This window comes from Pyrgilauda ruficollis, unplaced genomic scaffold (assembly GCF_017590135.1).
Source record: "Pyrgilauda ruficollis isolate IOZ18807 unplaced genomic scaffold, ASM1759013v1 scaffold7, whole genome shotgun sequence".
Lineage (NCBI taxonomy): Eukaryota > Metazoa > Chordata > Aves > Passeriformes > Passeridae > Pyrgilauda > Pyrgilauda ruficollis.
This window is the reverse complement of record NW_024528821.1, coordinates 9767571-9790409: the sequence shown is the minus strand read 5'-3', so window position 1 is coordinate 9790409 and position 22839 is coordinate 9767571. Positions and strand designations below refer to the sequence as shown.

At 43.4% G+C, this 22839-nt stretch overlaps 1 protein-coding gene across 3 annotated transcripts in view; it reads right to left on the bottom strand.

Annotated features, from left to right (window-relative positions):
- GAB3 (GRB2 associated binding protein 3) overlaps positions 1-17046 on the bottom strand; it is a 64907-nt gene extending 47861 nt beyond the window's left edge. For all 3 annotated transcript variants that reach the window (XM_041485315.1, XM_041485316.1, XM_041485317.1), the window contains exon 1: positions 15317-17046. In XM_041485315.1, the coding sequence (XP_041341249.1) occupies positions 15317-15388 (72 nt within the window). In that variant the 5' untranslated portion in view covers positions 15389-17046. The remainder of the gene's footprint in view (positions 1-15316) is intronic.
- Positions 17047-22839: the final 5793 nt, after the last annotated feature.

Here is a 22839-nt window from a genome sequence, read left to right as displayed (position 1 = left end):
TATTATTATGTCAGAGTTCCCTTCTGACATAACAGGTGTTTGGTTAGAAGTCTGTCAAGTCAGTGTTTATTTTTAACAGCTGGATTACCAACAGGCATTGGATGTGTCCCTGTTTCCCTGTTCCTGGTGCGGAGTCCCTGCCTGGGGCTCTGCCATTTGCTGACTTAGGGAGTGCCTGCAGCCTGTCCCAGAGCACAGCTCACACTTGTTACTGGGAGCAGAAGAGGCAACACTCTGCACCAGCACAGTGATATTTGGTGGCTTGAGACAAGTTTTTCAGGTAAGTTGCTGCAGGCAGAAAGGGAATCTGCACTGGCAGAGCCCTTGCCACCAGCAGTTTGTGCTTCCTACAAGATCTTTCCTAAAAAGGCTGAGATGTGATCCAGCACTTGGGCATTTCCCTCTGCTGCTCTGGAGGCTGCTCCACGGTCTTTAACATGCCAGGCCTGCTTCCACCATTCCTGTTTGAACACAGCCCCTGGACAAGAGAGGCAGCTCTGGACTGGATCTCAGAGAATATAAGGAGCACACAGTTTTCCAGACAGCCACTGATGTTCAAGCATGGAAGAAACATAGTTTGATTTTTGCATTCTGACTACTCTATTTCACAAGCATGTTTTGAACAAAAAAGTTATGCAAAACTCATAGTGGATTTCACTTTTTCCTATTTATCTGTTTTATTGTAAGCATGTACAATGCCCCCCAAAACAATTTTTGTTGAAAAAAAATGAGCCAGCATAGCAAAGTTTTAAACATCCTTCTGCTTCTTTACAATAAGACAGATGATCATGATGTTTAAATTTTCCCTTTACTGGTTTAAAACTTTCCACTTTATCTCATAGCCCTTATGCTGAGAGAGACTTCAGAGAGTTCGATTGTACAGGCAGTGAGTAGAGATAGAGACCTGGATATTTTGTTTTTGGTTGGCTTCTGTACATACAGAATTTAATTATGGAAAATCAGAACATTCTCCTTGCTGAACACTCTCTACAGGTCCAGTAGTGAAATATCCTCAACCATGCAACCTAGTCCACGACCTGGTCCAAAGAATTTTCACTGGGGACTCACAAAATTACTGTCCCAATGATGGGCCAACAGTGCCCTTGGATGAGCTCAGTAAAGTTTTAGTGCAGGCTCCAGGGGACCACAGTAAAAATAGGAGGGATTAATTTTGTTTGCAATTTGAGGGCAAAGGAGACCCAAAACCTGAACTATGCTCTTAAGACTTGGAAATAACAAAAGGAATCTGACAGGACAGTGTGTGGGAAACAGGGATTACCATGCTTGTGCTGCTGCTGCTTGAATCAAAGGGCTGTCTGCGTTTTTACTGGCATAGCTGAGCTGCCATGTATCTGCTGGCAAGAGCATGCCATGGGAACACTGATAGTGACAGAAAGAACATTGTTCCCAGTTTAGTTTATACTGCTCCAGAAACAGTTAAAGATGTCACTCACCCCAAGAATATCCGAGATGTTTATCAGCCTAATTATAGTGACTTGAATTCATGCATCACCATACATCTCTGTGGGTTTCCTGCAGATTACATTGGAAATGGAGCTTCTTGGAACAAGTCAGTGGCAATCATTTCATCGATGTTACACACAAACTGGTTACTGAAGCAGATTTTTGCTGTATCACTAAACATGGATTATTGGAATTTCCCACAGGAATATACTGCTCTGAATTAACAGCCTGGAAAAAAAGAAGCTTCTAACAGTGGTGTGCTGAGTGGCATCACAATGTGACTCTGAGGTGTGAAGGGCCATTCTGAGCTATTAAGGGTAAAGATGCTTTTTCCTGGATCTAGCCATAAGTGCTTAGGTGATTTGAAACTGAGCCCTAAGGATTCAAACAGCAAGCAGCAAAACAGATCCTCTGGAGAAAGTCAGCTGCAAATCTGCAGATTGTCCAGTTCTTAAACAAAGAGATTTAGAGATTTTTCAAGATTTTCTTAAGTTTTTTCCTAAAACTCCCAAAGAGTTGAAGTTGTTAGGGAAGGTGCAAGCCACACATGAAATGCACATGAAATATCTAAATATCTCTGGCCACTAGACTTCACTGCTGGAAGAACAGGAATTGTAGGAAATAACCCCAAAACATGCCAACAAGGCTGTTCTGTGGCCCAAAGCACGAGGTTTTCCTCCCCCAGATGTGCCAGCTCAGCCAGAGAGCTGCTGCCTCAGGCAGGAGAAGTCAGTAATGTGACTTTGGTGTCACTGTGACTGGCAAGGACCTCCACTGCTGGAGGTGGGCTCTGCTCCGTTTGGAGAGGGAAGACAAAGCCTGGTGGAGGAAATGCCTCTAATGCAGAACAGCAAAATGAAATGCTGTTGTGGGAAGCTCAGTGTGCAAGGCAGGAACGCACCCTGATGGGGGATGCAGGGCACAGCTGGGATAAGGAATGTGGCATCTGATGGCACATGCAGCAGGCACAGGGCAGGGCTCTGTGCCTGCCGGTGCCTCACCACCACTCTCGTGTCATGATCCGATGTTAGGAAGAAGTTCTTTACTCAGAGGGTGGTGAGGCACTGGAACAGAGAGCTCAGAGAGCCGTGGCTGCCTCTTCTCTGGAAGTGCTCAAGGCCAGGCTGGATGGGGCCCTGAGCAACCTGATCTGGTGGGTGGCATCCTGGCAGGGGGCTGCAGTGATCTTTAAGGTCCCTTCCAACCAAGGCACTCTGTGATTCTGTGTTCTCACACATGCTGTGGTGCATAGCAACTCGTCTGCTGGGCCATCTGCTGAGCTGCCTGTACTCAAATTAGGACTGCAACTCCTCCTTCCTCTGTGCAGCATTTCCCATCTTACACCCTCCCCACTGAAAACCTTCTTCTCCTGCTTGATCCATTACATCATCCATCCTCATCAGCTGGACTGGCTGCAGGGACAGGAGGTGTCTGGCAGCCTTTGCATTGTCCCTCACCCTCAGATCAATCCCCTCACCTGGGGAGAAGCATTACAGGCACTTGCCTGCACTCTGTGTGCTGCCCCATCAAACAGGGTCATCATTTCAGAGATGGGCCAGGAGCCCCCCAGCCAGCAGTCAGCATCTGCTTTTGCATTCTGTATTTCTAGGTCCCCAGCTGGGGATGGTAGCATGGTCTACTGTTGGCCATGAGTCATGCAAATCTTATGCCAGGCAAAGCAAAAATGGCTGCACCATGCATAGATTTAATCTCTCAAATAGAAAGTGAGATTTTTTTCAGTGAGTTCACTCCTTTTAAGAAAGTTACCAATTTCTCTGCAACTCTGCTTTTATTTCTCACCATAATTCTATCTGGCTGAAGTATCTTTTTGTGGAAAATTGTGTGAGCAAGATGTTACACAAAATGAACTGAAACTCTGCGTTTTAACATATTCATATCCATTCATTGCCTCCAGTTTCCAGTCACAAGCTGGTAAATGCTGCAGTTCCCATACCACATACCATCTCTCCCAGTGTCTCTGGAGCTACCAGGAGCTCCGATAATAATGGTAAATCTGGGGGTTTCCATTGGGATGCAAAATCCTCCCATCTGCTTTTCTCTTCCCACTCCCTTGCTGCTGAGGACCACGGCTCTGTGCTTGATCTGCATTCAGACAATTCATAGAAAAGCTAAAGAGAAAAACCTTGAGCTCAACCTGACATTCAAGTTCAGTGTTTAAAGGCGATGAGACGCCAAAATGAACTGAAACTCTGCGTTTTAACATATTCATATCCATTCATTGCCTCCAGTTTCCAGTCACAAGCTGGTAAATGCTGCAGTTCCCATACCACATACCATCTCTCCCAGTGTCTCTGGAGCTACCAGGAGCTCCGATAATAATGGTAAATCTGGGGGTTTCCATTGGGATGCAAAATCCTCCCATCTGCTTTTCTCTTCCCACTCCCTTGCTGCTGAGGACCACGGCTCTGTGCTTGATCTGCATTCAGACAATTCATAGAAAAGCTAAAGAGAAAAACCTTGAGCTCAACCTGACATTCAAGTTCAGTGTTTAAAGGCGATGATAATAACGATAAACGTCACCAGTCACAAGGTACTGTTGTTGCTAGTAAGGAATATGTAGGAAAACAGTTCCAATCATTTAAATGTTCCCCATAAATATAGTCATAAAGGGTTAGAATTTGAGACTACATTTTCTAGCTTCTGTTTTCCCTCTAAGCTCCTGTTTTGCTAAAGAACATGAGGTACCATTTCTATTTTTTTCTGATGAGTCTAAATACTTTGTAAATGAAACCTTTTCAGAGAGGACAAAGAGGCATTCCAAGCAGATTCATGCAAACTCATATAGGCAAATGAAAGATTCACATCCAACCCTCCAGTTGACTCTGCACCTGCCTGATTCCAGCAGCTTATTAAAGTCACTGTTTACTTGGCCTTTCTGTTCTTTATGGGTGCACTTGACTCTGGAAGGAAAAAGCTTCATGCTGGATGGTACAGACTCAGTTATGCTACAACACCATATTTCATTGCTGCTATTGCTATGCAGGCTCATGTGCCTTTTCCTGCTATCCCAGCACGGAGCCACAAAGATGGTGCACCATGAACTAAATCACTAAGCTGGAGTGATTCTGCGTAACCATGTTTCCACTCAAAACAGGCACTCTGACTGCAGCAACCCGAGCTGGAAGTCAGAAGTGACCAGCTGCCCTACAACAAACTGACCTTAAGCTTTATGCCCATTAATAGTATAAGGTCTTACATCTGAGTGCTTTCCTCTGCTCCTTATCTTTTATTCATATGCATAAATGACACATAAAATACCTGCTTTCTTTTAAAAAAACCCAGTCTTTGAACTAAAATCTGTAATGTGCTCATACAGAGATCCCAGCTCCATTTCCAAATCCAGTAAACCCTAGACATAAGTCAAACAGAAACTTGTCTGTGCGTGCACAGTGAGTTCTGAGCATATCAGAATTAGAGCCACCACTGCTGATGTCTTCACATAGCTCAGGCTGCTAAACTACAGCCTCATCATCCCTTAGACCTGTCACTGGGGAGCATCTCTGGGACTACCCCTCTCCATCACTGTTCTGGGAAGGACTGCACAGCTACAGCTTCACACAAGCTCCACGTGACTCTTCACCTCCCAAACTTGCGCTGCCTGTTCTCTAAAGGCAAATTTCACTACAGCATCTCTGAGCCCACGACAAGGTAAGTGCCACAGGGAGGGGAGTTTGTACTGACTGAGAGCAGCAATGCAAATATGCCTAATCTTCATCCAGCTTATCTGAAAGCTGGCCATGTCTGCCAGCTTCTGCCTTGGCACAATTTCATCCAGTTTAACCATCGAGCTGTTTGCCCCAACAAAGAGCACAGGCAAACACCCATCTGGACTGCTCTAATGGCTAAACTGCTTTAATCTACCAACCAGCAAAACAAGTTTACTTACAAGTTTTAGAAAATAATTTCAAGGAGCTGGAAATATAATGAAAGACAAATAGGTCTCTTAGGAGGACAGCATAAAAGAACTGCAGAGGGCATAATTCATCCTTCATTCCACTTAGCAATGCTGCTGTTGCTGGTTAAAACTGGGCAGTTTACTGAGCATATGCAACACAGCCCTGGAAAGGATAGGCTGTAGGTTGCTCTTCTCCCAGCTGCAGACTTCTGTGGAGAAAATGCCTGGTAAAATCTTATTCACTCCAAAGAGAGATAAATCATAGTAATTGCACTTTAGGGTTTGAGATAAATGCAGTCTCTGGCAAGGGTAAAGGATTTGACAGAGTCCAAATGAGGGTTTGAACTCCACAGGGGACAAGAAAGCCTCTAACACCCTCTCAGAGTGAGGCTGAATACTGGCTGTGGGAGAAAACAACCAATTGCAGCAGCAAACTTGTGATGGAAGTAAGTAAACAACCCTGATGGATCCTAAACTACTTGTTTGTTTTCTGACACAGAAAAGTCAGACACACCCCAAGGTCTAAGGCAGTAGCGGCTGGCTTCGGGCTGAAAATAGCTAAGTATCTTATTAAACCAGCTATTCACATCCATCATATTAGGAAATGCTCCTAGTCATTCAAGTTCCATCCCTTCATTCAAGAAGCATTAAAACAAAGAAAATTTTAAACCTTGTGCAATTTAGGATCAAGACTTGTTGCATCTTTGGCTCTTGTTGTACCTCTAATTTTATCCTCTTCTATAAATTTTATGCTAAATGTGGGATTTTCTGGAATGCTTCAAATCCAAAAGTATCTTCCATAGGGGGAAATTGTTTGTTTGCAGAGAAGTAACAGATTTGTGGAACTACAAAAATAACACCACAAAATCTCTAATAGGACTGCATGCACTGAACTGGTTAAGGCTGTTGCTGTGGACTTCTTCCCTAACACACAGACAAATTAGAGACCTCATATTGTGTCACGTGAATAACCTGTTTATAAGTAAACATATGTATTTAAAGAGAAGATCTTCCAGATCAATTACAAATCTGCTAAATTAACTGATGGCTCAGTGCTGTTCCATGTCCCACCTCCTGCCAGGGGAAGGTCTGGCAGCTTCCAGCTGCTCTGCCGTGGGCTCAGGGCTGCTGATGCTCCCAGGAGCAGCGGGGCCAAGGGTTTGCTGCTCAAGGAACACAGCCCTGAGCTTCCAGCAGCTGCCACAACATCTTGCAAATAAAGTCAGAGCCCTCCCTCTGCAATTAAGGAGGCTGCTGGGCTAATTCCTGGGCTAAGGGTGCTTCTGCCTCAGCCCACGCAGGTGGAGGGAGGGCTGGGCTCTGCGTTTCGTGGAACCAGCCCCCGGGGCTGGAACAGGAGCTCCGGGTGCCCAGGCACAGCAGGGGCACGCAGAGGCAGCAGAGCAGGATGAAATGCCCCTGCTCTTCGCAGCTTCACAAGCCAGGCTCACAAAGATGCTGAGGCAGCTGAAGGTGCAGGCAGACACCTGGGGCTGCCCACAAAGAGCCCGAGCACGTTTTGTGTGTCTGGGCTTTGGGAACCTGCCAGACTACCCCAAAAGCAACAATGGACTCACATTTCCTGGGGTTTTTTCCCCTCAAAGCTTGCTCCCTCTGACAGGTTTTCCCTTCTGCATGCCTTTGCAGAGTGAATTTTCAGCAGTCCCTGGGTCCTTTGATAGCTCCAAGTACCTGCTCAATTCACAGCAGTGTGAGGTGCCACTGTTTTACTGTGCAAATTTGATCTTGCAAAGAACAAAGCCAAAAGACTTACAACTCCCAAGGTGTCATCTTTTTATACTCTGACATGCTCAGAAATTCTGTTGTAATTTCCTTCTAAGTAGTCTAGGGTTAATGAGAGTGAAGAGAATAATAGGAAGGAAATAAATAATTATATACTCTTTTTTTTTTTTTTTTCCCAACATGTCCCAAATGTCACCTTTGACCTGGCTTTCTATTTCTGGCATGGACTAAACTCCCTCTATTTATTTAGCAGCCTACACACCATTACAGTAACATAGCAACAGTACTTTCAGTTGTGAATTTGAAAAAAAAGCAAAGCAAAAAAAAAGAACTTATGAACATATTAAAACTGTTAAAGCATTGCAGTCTAGTAACACTTCAATAAATGCTTAGGGTTTTTTTGGGTTTTTTTCCCCCTTTAAATACCAGAATTATTAAGCTTCCAGTCTGCAAACCCAAGGGAGAGGGATGAACAGGGGAACCAAAGCAGTGTCACCACCACGAAGCCTGTTCTTCCTATGCCAATCTCACTGTCCCCTAACCTTTCTGTTTGTTTGTCTTAATGATGTTTCAGCTTGACTATTTATTGGGCTCAGAGCAGATGAAAGCAGGAGTTTGGGGAGGATTCTGAAATAATGATGGGGTTTAGCTGGTGGTTTTCCATCAATTTTCAGAAACAGTTCACCATTATTTTATAATCTGTAGCTCAAGGCTGGTATGACACTCAGTTATCTGTCAAAAAGGAATATTTTAAAAAGTATAAAGTGTAACAGTAACAGGAGTATTGGGAGTACCAGTCCCATTTTCAGCTGACAGTCCAAATCTCACTGTTTTACTCAGAAAGTTAACCAGTGAAGATCTGTAAAAGCAGCCCTGGAGTCAGGGGAAGACCCAGTGAAAACATGTTGCAAACCTTTTTACAGTGGGAGCAAAGCACTTGAAAATCTCAAAAAACCCAATTCCCTGAGCTACTTGAGTGCTTCTTATTTTTAAACCTAAGGCCTCAGTGAGAATGCAATTATTTTCTTAGGATGGGTTCAAAATGTTGAACTTATTAAAAATAAAACTTCTTAAGCTTGCAAAGCTTCCACTATAACTATCAGTAAACAATCCAGATGATGTAGCTGGAACAGCAGCGAACACTTGGCGAAGGAGCACTATCACTTCTCCTGAAACTGTTTCTTCACTGCTCCTGTAAACTCAGCTGGCATCTCCTGGGATGTTTCCTGTGCTCCCTCCGTGATCTGCTCAGCTCAGTCACCTGGGAGTGCCAGGGCTTTCCTGTGGAACCAGCAACAGCCCCTGGGATGCAGCTGTACAGCAGGCACCCAAAGCTGGCTTCCCCAGCGCTCCAAAGCCGGGAAGAAGTTTGGTAAAGCTCGTGGCTTTACTGCTCCATCTGTGAAGTCTGCAAGCAAAACACAGCTCACGCTTGTTCTGAACTATCGGCTTCTCCTTGGCACGACCAGTTCGTGTCAGCTGGAAAAAAATGGCTCCACAACTGTAAAATCCTTGAACTTCCACAAACAGTTTGCAAGTCTGGTATGTAAAAACAGACTGTTCACAAACTATGTGCTCTGCTGACATTACAGCAGTTGCAAAGTTAGAAAGGGTCCCCTCATGGCCATTATTCTGTCCAACAGAAATATGAATACATAACCCACGGTCTCAAGACTTGGGAGTCACAGGATGAATATTTATCACTAAAAGGCCTCACAGAAAGCATTGTCTTGTAAAAAAAGTGTTGTCAAAAATGAGCCAAAAACTGTCATATGACAATCTAAGCTCACTTTAAATTAACACTCTCATTTAAGTAATTTCAAATTCATACTAATAACATTTTACTGCCATTCTGTGAAATGCTCTGTGAAAAGGGATCCTGGATAACTGAAATGTGCTGTTCAGGGCTTTTGTGGAAAGCTACAATGCAGTTTTGACTGCAGGGGTCAGGTGGGGTTTTTGGCATCAGGAGGGAAGGGAATAACAAAATCTCTAAGAACAGTTGTCTCATTCTAACAATTACAAAGCTATGAATGAATTAGCCTCAGAAAGGGAGTATTTTTCTGGCACAAAGACTAGGCATCAGTTTTGCTCTATTTTGAACTAAGCTGCAGCAAATATTGCATGGCTCTGTGTTTGTTTGTTTACTTTCCTGATGCAACACAAACTGAAGCAAGTCAAGGACATTATTGTAAAGCAGAAAAAAAATTACAAGTTAAAGCACTGCATTTTATTTAACAATTAAATGAGAGAGAAGAAAATGTGTTTTATCTGGCTGCATGTAATGTTTTGACATGCAAATTTTATTTCAAAACCAGCATTTTTTCCTTGTCTTATCACATTGCTAATTCATTTCCAAATCAAATGAAAAGGACAAAAAAGCAAACAACAAGTAACATTTTAGGAATAAACTTGTCCCTTTCCCTAAAAACCTATCAAATTTTCATAACAAATATTCATAACATTTTAATGTATTATTGGTATAAATAATGTGTTTATCCATATTTCCATAGATTACATGCTACAACAAGGACTTCACCAAAGTATGACTTGTAATGCATTTTCCTCTGAGCCATGTTTGACTGCATCACCCATTTAATTACCACTCGAGTTAACATTTCCTTCTCTCTTTCAAACTAGCATGTTTTTTTAGGCACTATTTTTGAATGCAAAGGCCTGATAACTTGTGGGTTTCTGTTTTGAATAGAAACCAATAGCTGGACATTCCTGTGCACTGAAAACATGTAGTCAAAGATTAAACTGGGGCTTCAGGACTATTATGGCTCCACCCAAATAAATAGTTCAAGGGAAATTATTCTGATACACAGGTTGCCAAGAACAGCAGTGTTTTTTAGAAATTATTTCTTTCTTAGAAGTCAACCTATCTCATTAAGCACTGCATTTAAACTATCAAAACATCGTTAAAATGGATGAAAACGGTCTAAAATAAACAGCACATTTAACCTACCAAAACAAGGTCTGATTTGCACATAGCTAATTACAAATGTTTAATTCCAGTGATGGAAACTCCTCCCTAACATAAATATTCTGCTGTTGTTTTACCAGTGAGACCGATTTGTACAGGATTTCACAGAGAAGGGAACTGCCACACAGGAGCTTCTGTTTGAAAGCCTTCATGTTCTCAAAATTCAGTTATTTTTTAATATACAAACCAGACAGTATATACACTGGATGTTAAAATGAAGTAACAGCAGAAAAAAACGCAGGCACAAAACATACAACTGGATAAAGGGCTCTGACAACTTTCTGCAGCCCACGTGACTCCTACTTCCACCGAGCCTATGAACCACAGTTACAAAACCCACACAAATTGGTTAAACCAACTCAGGGAGCTGGGGATATTTATTCAGGAAAGTATGAAAGGTGGTCAGAATTCTCTGTTCAAAAGGGACAGCACTCAACAGGTGAAGCTTTGTAAGAAGCATCTGGAAGTAGAAAGAGTTAAGGATAAAAATTAAATTTGGGTTTCTTCTTGAGAATATTTTTCAGAAACTTCCCCCAAACTCCAAAGCAGCAGAAGTACTTGACCTCACAAAGCACTTGGGGATTTCTTTCAGGGAGGGTGGCAGTGTCCTCTGGTGACAGCAGCCCAGTGCTGGATCAGAGAGCAGATGCTCTCCATCCCACCCGCCCTTCGCAGTGCTCTGCGACTCCTGTTCCTATTACTTCAGCAAACTCTTCCATAATTCTACTTTACTTTTTTCTTCTCAGTAACTTCCTGTTTGTTCTCCTGATAAATACCAGAACTTCAGCTAAAAATGGAGAAGTCGCCTAGATTCTCTTATCTTCTAAACCCCCAGCCTTGGTGTGCTGCGGTTGGGTCCTGGCAGATCCCCCAACGGTCAGAGACGCTGGGCTGGGCTCTGCTCCGTCCTCCTGGGAGCACTTACTGCCCCACACACACACACAGCAGCAAAGAACTCTGCCCCACCAGCTTTTGCCATAGGGTACATAAATTTACACCTCAATTTGTTTTCTCAGACCAGACACTCCAAGAAGAAGCGTGGTAGGAAGTGCAAGGCTGCATTTTCTAATATGGGGTCCATTTGGGACTCTTGTTCTAGAGATGTTGACAACTAATTTTGATTTTCAACAATGTATGAAGAAATCAGTCACTCAAGTAAAGTGGAAACTTGCCCTTTTTTGAGCAAGTGGTCTTCCCTCATCAATTTGTATAGTACTGAAGATTAAAAATAGCTCTTCAGCTGGGGTACAGCTGCACAGTGTTAGCTCAAATGGAGCTGCAGTGACTCACAACAAGCAAACATCTGTATATGGCCCTCTACTACTGCAAACCACATAACACTAACAGCAAGTAAACACTGGCAGGGCATTCAGAGGAGCTACTGCTGTTGCACACTGTGTGACAAACAATGGGACAGCGATTTGAGGAGAGGTTGCAATTAGCTGTGTGTTAAAATTCCCATCTCCTTCTTCCTGTCAGCACATGAGCAATGTGTCATCTCAATAGCATGGGTCTCTTATTTCATGAGACATTCTCTGGGCCTTCTTCTATGTTGTTTTTCCTTTCATCGTAACTTTTTGCACTTGCTGTGTTAAGTCCTTTGTTTTCAAGGCCATGAAACCATTCCTTCCTTCCACCTCCCCCAATAAATAAACAACAAATAATAACAGTCAGTGATCAGATAAATTTCCACATGAAAACCATCAAGGAGCCAGCTGTTCAATGCTGACAATACAGAATTGGGATTGATCTACTCAGCATCAATATAAGGAATTGTGAAACCCATCAAATTTGAAGCAGATTCCCCCATTAAATCTAATTTCCTGCAGAGGCTGGTATTCACTGATCCACTAACATCAACAGCAAAAATCTTCAGTGGGTTTTCCTCCTGTGGGGCTCAATGTCAAGCTATGACTGATACTTTATATTTTTGGTCTAGAGCAGGGTGGACTTTACCTCCATCACCACCACTTCTTAGTTTTTGTTAGCAGCTTCTTCCTCTCTGTCTCCTGCCCCATAGCAGCTTCCCCCCAGCTCTGGCTGTTCCCTGGCACCCTCAGGCCCACGCAGACCTGGTCGGTGAGAAAAGCTGGAACCGAGTGGGGAAATGAAAGCAGCACAGCTTTCGGGTCACACTCAGAGGAGAAAGTACTGCAACACACACCAAATACTCTCCTGGGAGACTCCTTGCTCAACAGCCTCTATAGAGAGGCTGACGTGGTGGTTTCATGGTTCAAGTATCAGATTGAGAGAAAAGCATTGTCTATGCCATTAAATCACTATTAGAGTATTTGCCTGATGTAGCTCACTGTTAGAGTATTTGCCTGATGTAGCAAAGCTCCCTGTGCTTTCTAACGAATTCTTTGTGTTTAGCATTAAGCTCTCTGTTTTTACAGAAAGTTACACTAGGGTAATTAATCTCATGTTCGTTTCCTGCACATGCAAGAGAGCAGCCTTTGTTAGGGAATGATAAGACACTTCTAAGAATAGTGTTACTAAGAGCATCGGCTTTGTGAGACATTGCAGGAAAATATAGCCTCTTAACACCTGCTTTTCACTTTGAAAGTTTTGAAAATAATGTCCTGCTTACCTAGAGGCAAATTCGGACTTGTTTATGTGTAGAAAACCTAATTCCTTTCACCAAAGAACAAACATAAATGAAGGTATACTTTGGTCTTCAGGCTCCAGTCTTGGAAAGAATAATTTGTTTAATTTTATAAACACTGCAAATACTCCCAGTGGCTTCAGCGGGATTACTGCAGTTCCCAATCTCACAACCTGAGTTCATTGCTTTTTCTGATCTTTTAACGACATAATCCACTGAAATTAAATGGATTTTCTTAGTGATAAATGTAACAGATGAAGGATTAAGAATTTATCTGTGTGTAAAACACTGGACCCTCAGGTCAGACCTTACAAAGGCCGGATGCTGAACTCAGGAAAATGTAAACTGGGAGACAATCCCATGAGAGCAAATGAGGCTGGGCAGCGTACAGAGGTCCCGTGAGCAGCAGGCCAAGCTGGCACTTGAAGCTCCCTGGAAGCATCGGCTCACACCATGGGCTTTTCCAGCTGGACACAAAGGGTGGTGTTGAACTCGGGGATTTATGTGTGTTGTCAGTTCAGAACCAGAGCCAACACCATTCTCCTGTACGCGGTTGACACTTGACACCTACTGAAGTCAGTTTAAACAGGCATTGTTTTAAAGCCCTGTTGTTTTTAAGCAGTCACCGTGGTTCAGCCCGAGCTAGCTGCTACCCCAGTGCAAGATGCAGGAGCTGCCATGCTGGTGAGACTCTACGAAAAATAGGGGAAAAGTAGATTACAGCAGGTGAGAGACAATTTCCATTTGGTTTGTAGCATCCACTGTGTAACCAGTTTTATGAGAAAGGACATTAAGCTTTGCTGTACTTGCACCAGATTTCCTTCTGCTTTATTATGGACCAAGGACTACCTTATCCTCCTAAATAGAAAACAAAGCTTAATCTGCTGAGATCTGGCTAATCTAATGGTGTTTAGGGAATAATACAGACCAAATTTCCCCTGGTTTTGTAGTGCAAAATCTGAGCAGAGCAGACTGCAAGTAGCCTTGTGAGCTGATCAGAGCCCCTGTTGTGACTATTATCTTGACTGTATAATGGGGGCTTTCAAATCCCAGCTTTATCACATTCTGTTTTCTCTACTTTGCCCTTTTATGAATATTGAGTCATCAAAAATAGCTTCACTGACAGAGTTACTAATGATACCAGCTGGGTGAATCAGTGGCTCTTACACTGTGCCTGCCATACAGTGCTATTAGTACACTCGTTACAAAATACAGCAAAAATGAGATGCCCATAATTTATTTGCAGCTCCCGTGAGACACATCATAGTGGCTATTTTAGAATTGGAAAATGCTAACTGAACAAAGCAAATATTCAGCCACTTCAATGCAATACTGTGGTCTACAGGAAGAAACTCTGGCTAAGAATAAGTTAAATATAATTCCAAGTAAATTATCCTTTCTGCTAGGTTTTAGCCAAAGAAAAAATACACTACCAAATGATATCCACCATATTCTTCCACAAGACAGTTATGCCTCATATTACTGGGAAAAGCTAACATCAGCACTCCAGAGAAAATGCTGATAAACAGAAGTGAATACGACAAATGATGTAAGCTGTGCCTACGGCTCGGAGCGCCAGAGACACGGCCGGCGGCATCCTTCGAGTACGGTGCAGGGCTCCGGGGGAAGTCAGGTTAGAAGGGCATGACTCAAACGGGTATTACCGATTCCAAAAGTGTCACAGCAGAACATAACAACGCGCCTGATGAAGAACCACCACAAATGAGTATGCAAAATGGCTCATGAGGGGCTTATATTGTTAATGCTGTCCCAAGCAAATTTTTAAGGGTCATTTATTCCTACCCAGATCCTTGCACCCCTGCAATGAGACAGTTTCCTATATTTGCAACACACATCCTTTTTTTCCTTCTTTTTTTTTTTCTTTTTGTTTTTTTTTTTCTTTTTTTCCAGACAGGCAGGCAGGCAGATAGAGAATGAAACAAGGGGCCCATAGTGCAGTTGCAGATCTCCATTCAGGGCTCGCTTCTTCTCCCCAGCCCCCTTCACCTTTCAGCTATCAGGAACTTTACAGCACAGCATCTTCCAGCACCTCTTTATCACAGACCAAAAAGCTTTCTGAAGCTTTCTGCTAACAACTGCATCTGGCATTGGTAAATAAAACTATTGCATATGTTGCCTTTAGCAAGTGTCATAGAAATTACAGAGCATCTTAACAAAACCAAGCCTCAGAATTTAAATTACTAGAATTTTGGCTGTCTGGGTTTGGGGTTTTTTTCCCCTTTCCTTTTAGGATGTTCTTGTCTGTCCCTGGAAAAGTGACATCTGCAATTCTATTACAACAATTCTGTTAGTTACGGCAACGTTAACTGAAACCGAAATGCGGTTTTTAACCTAAAATATGTTGCATAACAGCTGAAATACTGTAATCTTACGAGCCGGGAAAGGTTAATTCCAGAGGGCACAAGAATGTCGGTGGAACTAAAATACTCCATAAGCGCATGGACTTGGAATTCTTTTTGTTTTGGTCCAAGGCGAAGCCGAAACGGGCGAGAGATTTCAAAGGAAGAGTCAGACAGCGAGCACATGCCGAAATCCCTTTAGTGAGGAAAAAAAAAAATATCAGCAAAGCCTCTGCACTTACGTATCTCTTGAGTTTCTTCTCGGGGGGTGATTTGATGAGCCATCCAGTGCAAACCACGTCCCCCGAGCTCATCTTCCCCCCGGGCGCGGAGCGGCGGAGCGGGAGCCAGGGTGCGGGCTGCCAGTGCGTGTGTGCTTGTTATGTGCGGGTGTGTGTCCGTCCGTCCGTCCGTCCGTCCGTGCGTGTGTCTGTGTGTGTGCTAGGATGTGAGCGTGTGAGTGTGTTCGCTGGGATGCGAGTGCGTGTGTGCTCGGATGTGCGTGTGTGTTTGCTGGGATGTGAGTGTGTGTTTGCTGGGATGTGAGTGCGTGTGTGTTTGCTGGGATGTGAGTCTGTGTGTGTTTGCTGGGACGCGTGTGCCCGGCCGTGTGTGTGCGTGCCGTGTCCGCCCGAGTGTGCGCCGGTGTGTGCGGGCGTGTGTCCGCCCGTGCGGGTGCGCGGCTGTGTGTATTGTTCCCAGCCAGTTCGCACCGCAGCAATCAGCTTCCTTCAGCTGCGCTCTGCTGCGGCTCCAGCCCGCGGAAGAAGTCATGACATTGATCACTGACACGGCCAGCCCTCCCTCCGCCGCCAGCACAATGCAACACACCGAGCACGTGATGGGCGGCCGGGGCTCGCCGCCGCCGGCTGCGACACCCCCGGCAGCGGCAGCGGCAGCGGCAGCGGCATCGCCCCGGACAGCGCGGCCCGGAGCCCCGCGATGCCGTGAGCCCCTGCCCGGAGCCCCGCGGATGCTGTGAGCCCCTGCCCGGAGCCCCGCGATGCCGGCAGCCCCTGCCCGGAGCCCCGCGATGCCGTGAGCCCCTGCCCGGCGGAGCGGGGTGCGCGAGCTGAGCCGTGGGAGCGCCGGTGACCGCGGAGGTCCCCGTGGGGACCCGGCACGAGAAGGGCTCTGACCACAGCGGGAGGCAAAACCAGGGCCGGTCCCCACTGAAATCTCCTCTACAGCTTCCAACACCTATTAAGCTTCGTTAGTCTGTGGATTTAAGGGTTTTTCCAGTAGCATTTAGCCCCCTGTACGAATTTTATAGGAATAAACTTGATTTTTCTGCTCTCATCCTCACAGATTTTTTAGAAACATACTGTTTCAGAAAGTGACTTCAAGGAGACTGCCACTCCACTGTCAGAACCAAAAAATACGCCCACAGAGGGCATAATGTTGCTGATACCCTTGTAGTTTGTGCCTCTTTCCAGGGTGGGAAACTCTTGCCTTTTCAAGGACAGGGCAATCTGTGTTCATTTTTCAGAAGACTTTAAAAACTCTGACTTATTTAAAGAGGATGCAGTGGTTCTTCACTGACTTCAGTCTGTTACTTAGAGGAGTCTCTCCTGCACTCAGAGTGCAGCCTGACCCTGCAGGGTGAGATCAGCACCAGCACTCTGCCCATGGCAGAGTTTAATCTTTTCATAGAATTGTTCTGTGAAAAGCCCAGGTCTCTGCTGGGGTTCTTTGGCAGGCCAGGCTGACAACAGCTTGCAGTGTCACTTCTCAAATCTCACAAACTAGAAATGTGTTTTTCAAGTTTTTAAGCAAAAAGGTGATTGCAATATGTATTTATTATATTTAATATAATATGCACTATAAATGACATAACTGTATAAATACAGGCCCTATGTAAATTCACATAAAAATATAAATAAATCTGTACAAACTCATAGATTCCTGTTGCTAGTGCTTTACATTATCACTGGTCTCAAAAGAATCCTATGGTAAATGAAAACTGTCATGAATAAACTACAAGCATATTTCAAATGTCCTCTGACTTCTTTAGATATGTTTTTGTTTGAAAATGGCTTTCATGCAATCTTGCAGTATTATTTGATTCCCAACCTTCTATTCTACTACCACCTTCACTCAGCTCCATTTATCCATTATCCACAGTGATGTTTTAACAACTTCACATGTTTAATAGCAGGTTTGTGAACAAGGCTTTGCAACACTTCTTCTTGGTGAGATATATCCAGCCATGGAACTTATTTAGGGAAAGAAAGTCACACTTTCCTTCCATATGTGACTTGCCTGTGTCACCCTGACACATACAGTAGCCTAGAACTAAAGGCTTTAAAATGTCCAAATGTCAAAATAAAATGAGTTGGGATACACTTCATGTGTTATCCCTGCACTGTCCTAACAATATCCATTTTTTACTGGATCATGCTTCAGACAGATGGCTTCCCTTGTGCAGCTGCATAGCCACTTGCAGAAAGGCAGCAGAGGGAGTGGGGAGGGGACAGGACAGGGGAAAAAGGAGCCTGGGCTACCAAATGAATTTAAACATTGAATAGCAGATCACAGCCTTAAGGAGAGCTCTGGCTCTGTCTTTGCTGTGGTCAGTGACAATGCTGCTTAAATCACCAGCAGTCCCCATCCTAGTCCCTGCACTTCTGCCATCAGCTCCACTGCACAGGCATGGTGTATTTCTGTGTCTACATGAGGAACTGAATCACAAACCTGACTGTTTGGAAAAGAATGAGTCAAAAAAACAGAGAGAGATTATTTTCCAGCTGTATCAGGACTAGTTTCCTGATCTGATGAATGCTGTGACCTGCAATAGCATGTACCTTATCAAGGGAGGGGGTGATGTAGGGGCAATAAGAAGAAATCAGCAGTTGCTTAAATTGGCACTTCTGCCCAAAACCCGCCTGCTGAGTGGTAGCCATGGTGACAGGGAGGGGTGCAGTGATTCTGTTCCCTGCTGGATGTGTCACTCCTCTGTCAGAGGCTCCTGTCCTCTGGAACTGCTGGAATGGCTCAGCTGCCTGCGAAGCACCTGCCCGGCCACTTGCACTCAGCACATTCAGAATAAATAAAATCTGTGCCAGCTTACTTATGATGCCAGTAGCCTGAGGAGAAATACAGGAAGCCATAATTAAGCAGAGCATGTGGGGGTTAACGTGTTTGTTATGAAAGCTGCTGTTGCCTTATTGGTATTTGTGCTCCAAACATTAAAAGAGCAAATAAAGTTATTTTCTTACACTGACAACTTTCAATGTGCTGATAATGTACCACTCATGCATGTGTTTGACAATAACAGGCTTAAAAATTAATGGTTTCTCATCCTGATGCAAGAAGTGGGATTTCACTTTTCTCCTGATCCATGCACAAATTTTTCAGCCACATTTAAATAATTAAATTATTTTCTTAAATCCATCATCATGATGGTGAATGACAGGGTCTTTGTTTTAAAAATCTTACAGTTGAAGACATGTAGAGAGTGAACTGATGCTGGAAATAGAATGGAAAGTTCTCAGTCCTCTCTTCTACTGCCGAACAGGTTGTTTTCCCCTTCCTAAGGACATTATCCAGAGGTGCTACCACTGTCACGGATCAGCTTGGCCTTGGCCAGTGGCATGTCTGTCTTGGAGCCAGCTGGTCTTGGCTCTGTTGGCCATGGAGGAAGCGTCTGCCAGCTTCTCACAGATGCCACCCCTGCAGCCCCTCTGCTGTCAAAAGCTTGCCACACCGCCCTCCCCAGACTAACCTCGTATGTGCCACTCGCAAAGATCACAGCAACCACGGTCAGTTTGACCCTGGATGTGTGTGCTATTCACATCAGCCAGATCCCTAAGAGAATTCTCTGCTTGTCATGGAAGTACTGGTGTACTCCTTCCATTTCCTGATGTCCCAGAGGAAAACAACACTAATAAAGCAGAAGAGAACAAAATGGCTACTTGCATTGATGGGAATCTCCTTCATGACATGACAGACTACTGGTAGAAGTGAAGTCTGCTATTTAAGCTTATCCATTTCTATGGATAAGCAACCAAGGCTGTTATCATTAATTCTGAGGTTAGTGAAAGCTCTTATTTCCTTGTGCACAAATGGATAATCAGGATGGAACAAATCAGAAGGATTTATTTCATTCACAAATTTATAGGTATAAAAGGAGAAAGAGATGCCAGAGTTATCTCAACTGACATTTCCACAAGCAGATAGTTTTCTGAGAATTTAGCCTCACATTTAATTTACAACACCACGCAGGCATTGAGAAGGTTGAGGTGCATGCAAGAGACAGCCATAGCCCTGGGAGAACAGCCTTTTTCTCTCATCTAGCAACTGATCCCTGTTTACATATGGAACTCGCAGCACACTTACTCAGCAGAATGCTAACATGCCTCTGCAGCATTCTCTCAGCAAGCAGAGAAGCCCAGTGCCACAAAAAGACATGACACAGTATATATGTTCCAGCTGTTCCTGACAGTTACCGCTCCGTTCCCCCCTGCCGACAAGTATTTCACTCTCTCTCCCTCTCCATTCACAAGGACAAATTTAGCAAAGTCACGGGATAATTCAGCCCCTGCTCTTCCTTTCAACAGCTTGTCCTCACCATACAAATCAGGTCTAAAGGAGGAATGCACTCAGATCCTCAGAGTCACGATTTATTGCTGTTGTTTAAACAATTAGCTGCCAAAACTGGAGCCTGACCACAGGCCCAGGGTGATGCTGACCCATCTGCACTGTGCTGTTTGATTGATGAATATATTCTGCCTGGTTTGTGCTCTGTCACCCCCAGGACCTTGGTGGCAGTGACACCCCATGGGCAGACACCTGATTTCGGAGCAGGAGCCATTGTGAAAAGAGACAAAGACAGCAGAGGAACGTTGCTGCGGTTTTGCTCCAGGAAGCTGTGAACTGTGTAAGCTGCATGTGGGGACGGCCTTTATTGTTGTGGACAGGGCAGAATCTAATTTTACCAAAAGCTCTCATGACACATGGGGAGAACTCTGTCAAACCCTTTCAGAAAACAGACCAACGCCCTCTGGCACTAACCTCCTCTGGGAAACAGCAGCAGACATCCAGCATCTCATAGCAAAGTCTCCTGTTTAGGAAAGTAGCTGGTGGAAGACTGGAGTTCTGCTGAATAGTGAAGTTATTTACAAATGTAAAACTGTCTTTTTCTGAAGTGGGAGTGGCAACAAACAGGTTCACTTTGGTTCAAACCTCTGCCCCAGCTCTTTTGCCAGATGAGAAGTTTCTCTCTTCTCTGTCATCCACAAAAGAATGCACTAATAATTGTGGATTTGCTAACTTTCAGCTTCTATTTGCAGACTAATAAACAATTTTATGATGCCTACACAGGTGATGAAGTAAGTCATGGCTGTTCCTTTCCACATGTGAATCAGTAGCAAACATTTTGTGAGGATTTCCTCATGGGGTAATGATATTACTGGCCCCTCAAGGTCAGCAAATAATCCTTGCAGTTAAGAGAGGAGATACAAAGGCTTTTTTAAAGACCCAAAATTTCTATTATAACTGTCCTAGTAACTTTTATGAGTTAAGAAAAATCTACTTCATTTTTCATACACAACAATGATCAGTACTCAGCTCACACAAGGTCTACTTTATATGGCAATTTGAAGGAGTTTACCTTTTTTACTTTATTAAAGGAACCCAAAATATTCAACATCAAGATTTTGATATGCTTCTTCCAGATCAGAAATAACAAATCATTATGTGAATTTTAATATCCTGAAAGTGAGGATTTGCTGAGACCAGTTTACTCCAGACTAGCTTAAAGAGGGGTCCCACATAGGTCTGAAGAAACAGATGGAAAAAGAAGTCTGTAGTTTTATGTTTAGATGAAAAAATATCTGTCTATGTATTTTCAGACTCATAAATGTGAAAGACTCACCATGAAATGGAGGATGGGTCTCAGCTTCACGCAAATTGTCCTGCTGAGACCAGAGAACTCTCTGGAGTGATGAGAAAATTAAGCCAGGAGAATTAACACAGGACACTGCCTGCCTCTGTTCTCTAGATTGCCCAAAAATGCCTGAGAATAAATAGGAACCTTACCTGTTACACTTGGGAGAAATGTTCATGCTGATGGCAGAACTGTGGGTGAGAGACCTTCCCTCTCTAGGCAATTAACTATGTTTAATATGATTGAATAGAGCAAAATACAGCAAATAGAGCATAAAGAAATACACCAAAATACAGCAAACAGACCAGATTTCTGAACTCTGTGTGGAAAAGGTTGCTCAGTGTGAATAATGCAAATGCAGGAAAGAAGGGATTGTTTTGATGACAGCTGTGTGTTTGAGACTGTTACAAAAAAAGGAAGAATCAGTACAGGATGAGGAAGAAAGAAGGCCCAGGCAGTCAGGGAAGCAAAATAGCAGCAAAAAAAAAAAAAAAAAAAAAAAAAAAAAAAAAAAAAAAAAAAAAAAAAAAAAAGACAGCAAGGGGAAAAGCAGACACATATCCTATGTGGCCTAGGATAAAATACTTTTGTATTTTGTACCCCTCAGCAGAAATGGATAGTACTCTGGAAAATATAATAGCTTCGGTCTAGTTTTTCACAGTGTGTAGGTCTTTACAAGTAAAAATAGATATAAAGGACAAGATTACAAGTATTTTCACAGCAGGGTAAAGCCTATGGTAACTGAAGTGATGACTTTTGGCTTATGGAATGGATCTGCCGTGTTTGCAAGGCTTAGGCAGGCAGCATCCTTTTGTGCATTTCCTGTGTTCAAAGGAAATCCTGGTGCATGCTAAAACCTTTAAACAAGAACTGTTACATTTACAAATAATCTGTGATCGGTGTGAAATCAAACCCACAGGCTTTTGGTTAAGAGAGAGATAATTTGTTTTGGGCAAAGCAGTAAGAGAATTCTTTGTGAAGAAGAAATTGAGATTGTGAAGAAGAAATAGACCAACCAACATTTAAGAGACCAACATGTAAGAGAGTTAAAGGCTGTACTGCACCAACATGCTCACTGGATTCTCACAGATATTCCAGATTTTATAATACTCTGTGTTTGTTAAGAGCAGTTTGTTTTTATATATTATATGTTTTATATATTATATGTTTGCTTTATATATTATATGTTTGCTTTCAATATTGCAAAATGACTGCATAGGCTGGGGAGAAAAAGATGCCATTGAAGAGAGTAGCAAATTATGCTTCAGTTTTATTTCAGTTGGAGGAAACTTTTGACAGCTTTTGCTTTGATCTAAAATCTCTTTTAAAGTATTCTTCTGGTCAGGGACTGTCTTCTTGAGACAGTGCTCAGATTTTGGCAAAGTAGAAGCTTATTACAACAGGAAATATTTTATGACTTCCAAAGGAATCACCAATCATTGTTATATCTGGATGACATCATGGTTTGTAGGTGGGCAAAATCTGGCATTCAGGACAGAATACACAGTTGTAAAACTGTTTATTAAAGCCTGGTTATGATAGCTTAAACTGATACAAATTAGTGTGGCTGCAATCCCACCCTTCATCTTGCTGTAGATCCGTTTTGCTGCTGTATTGGCACTGGCCCCTGTGTGCGTGGGCAGTTGAGTTGTTTTGCTGGGCTGATCTGAGGAAAAAATAATAACTCTCTTTGTTAGGATCAATTTTGTTTTTTAGAATCTAGAACTAACCCACTGCTCACCTGCAGAAACACCAGTAACAGTGCAAGGGGTCAGGAACACAAACTGTGAGAGCTCCTGGCTCTCCCAGTGCGACAATGAACACACAGCCAAAAAAAAAAAAAAAAAAAAAAAAAAATAAAAAAAAACCCGCGGGGGG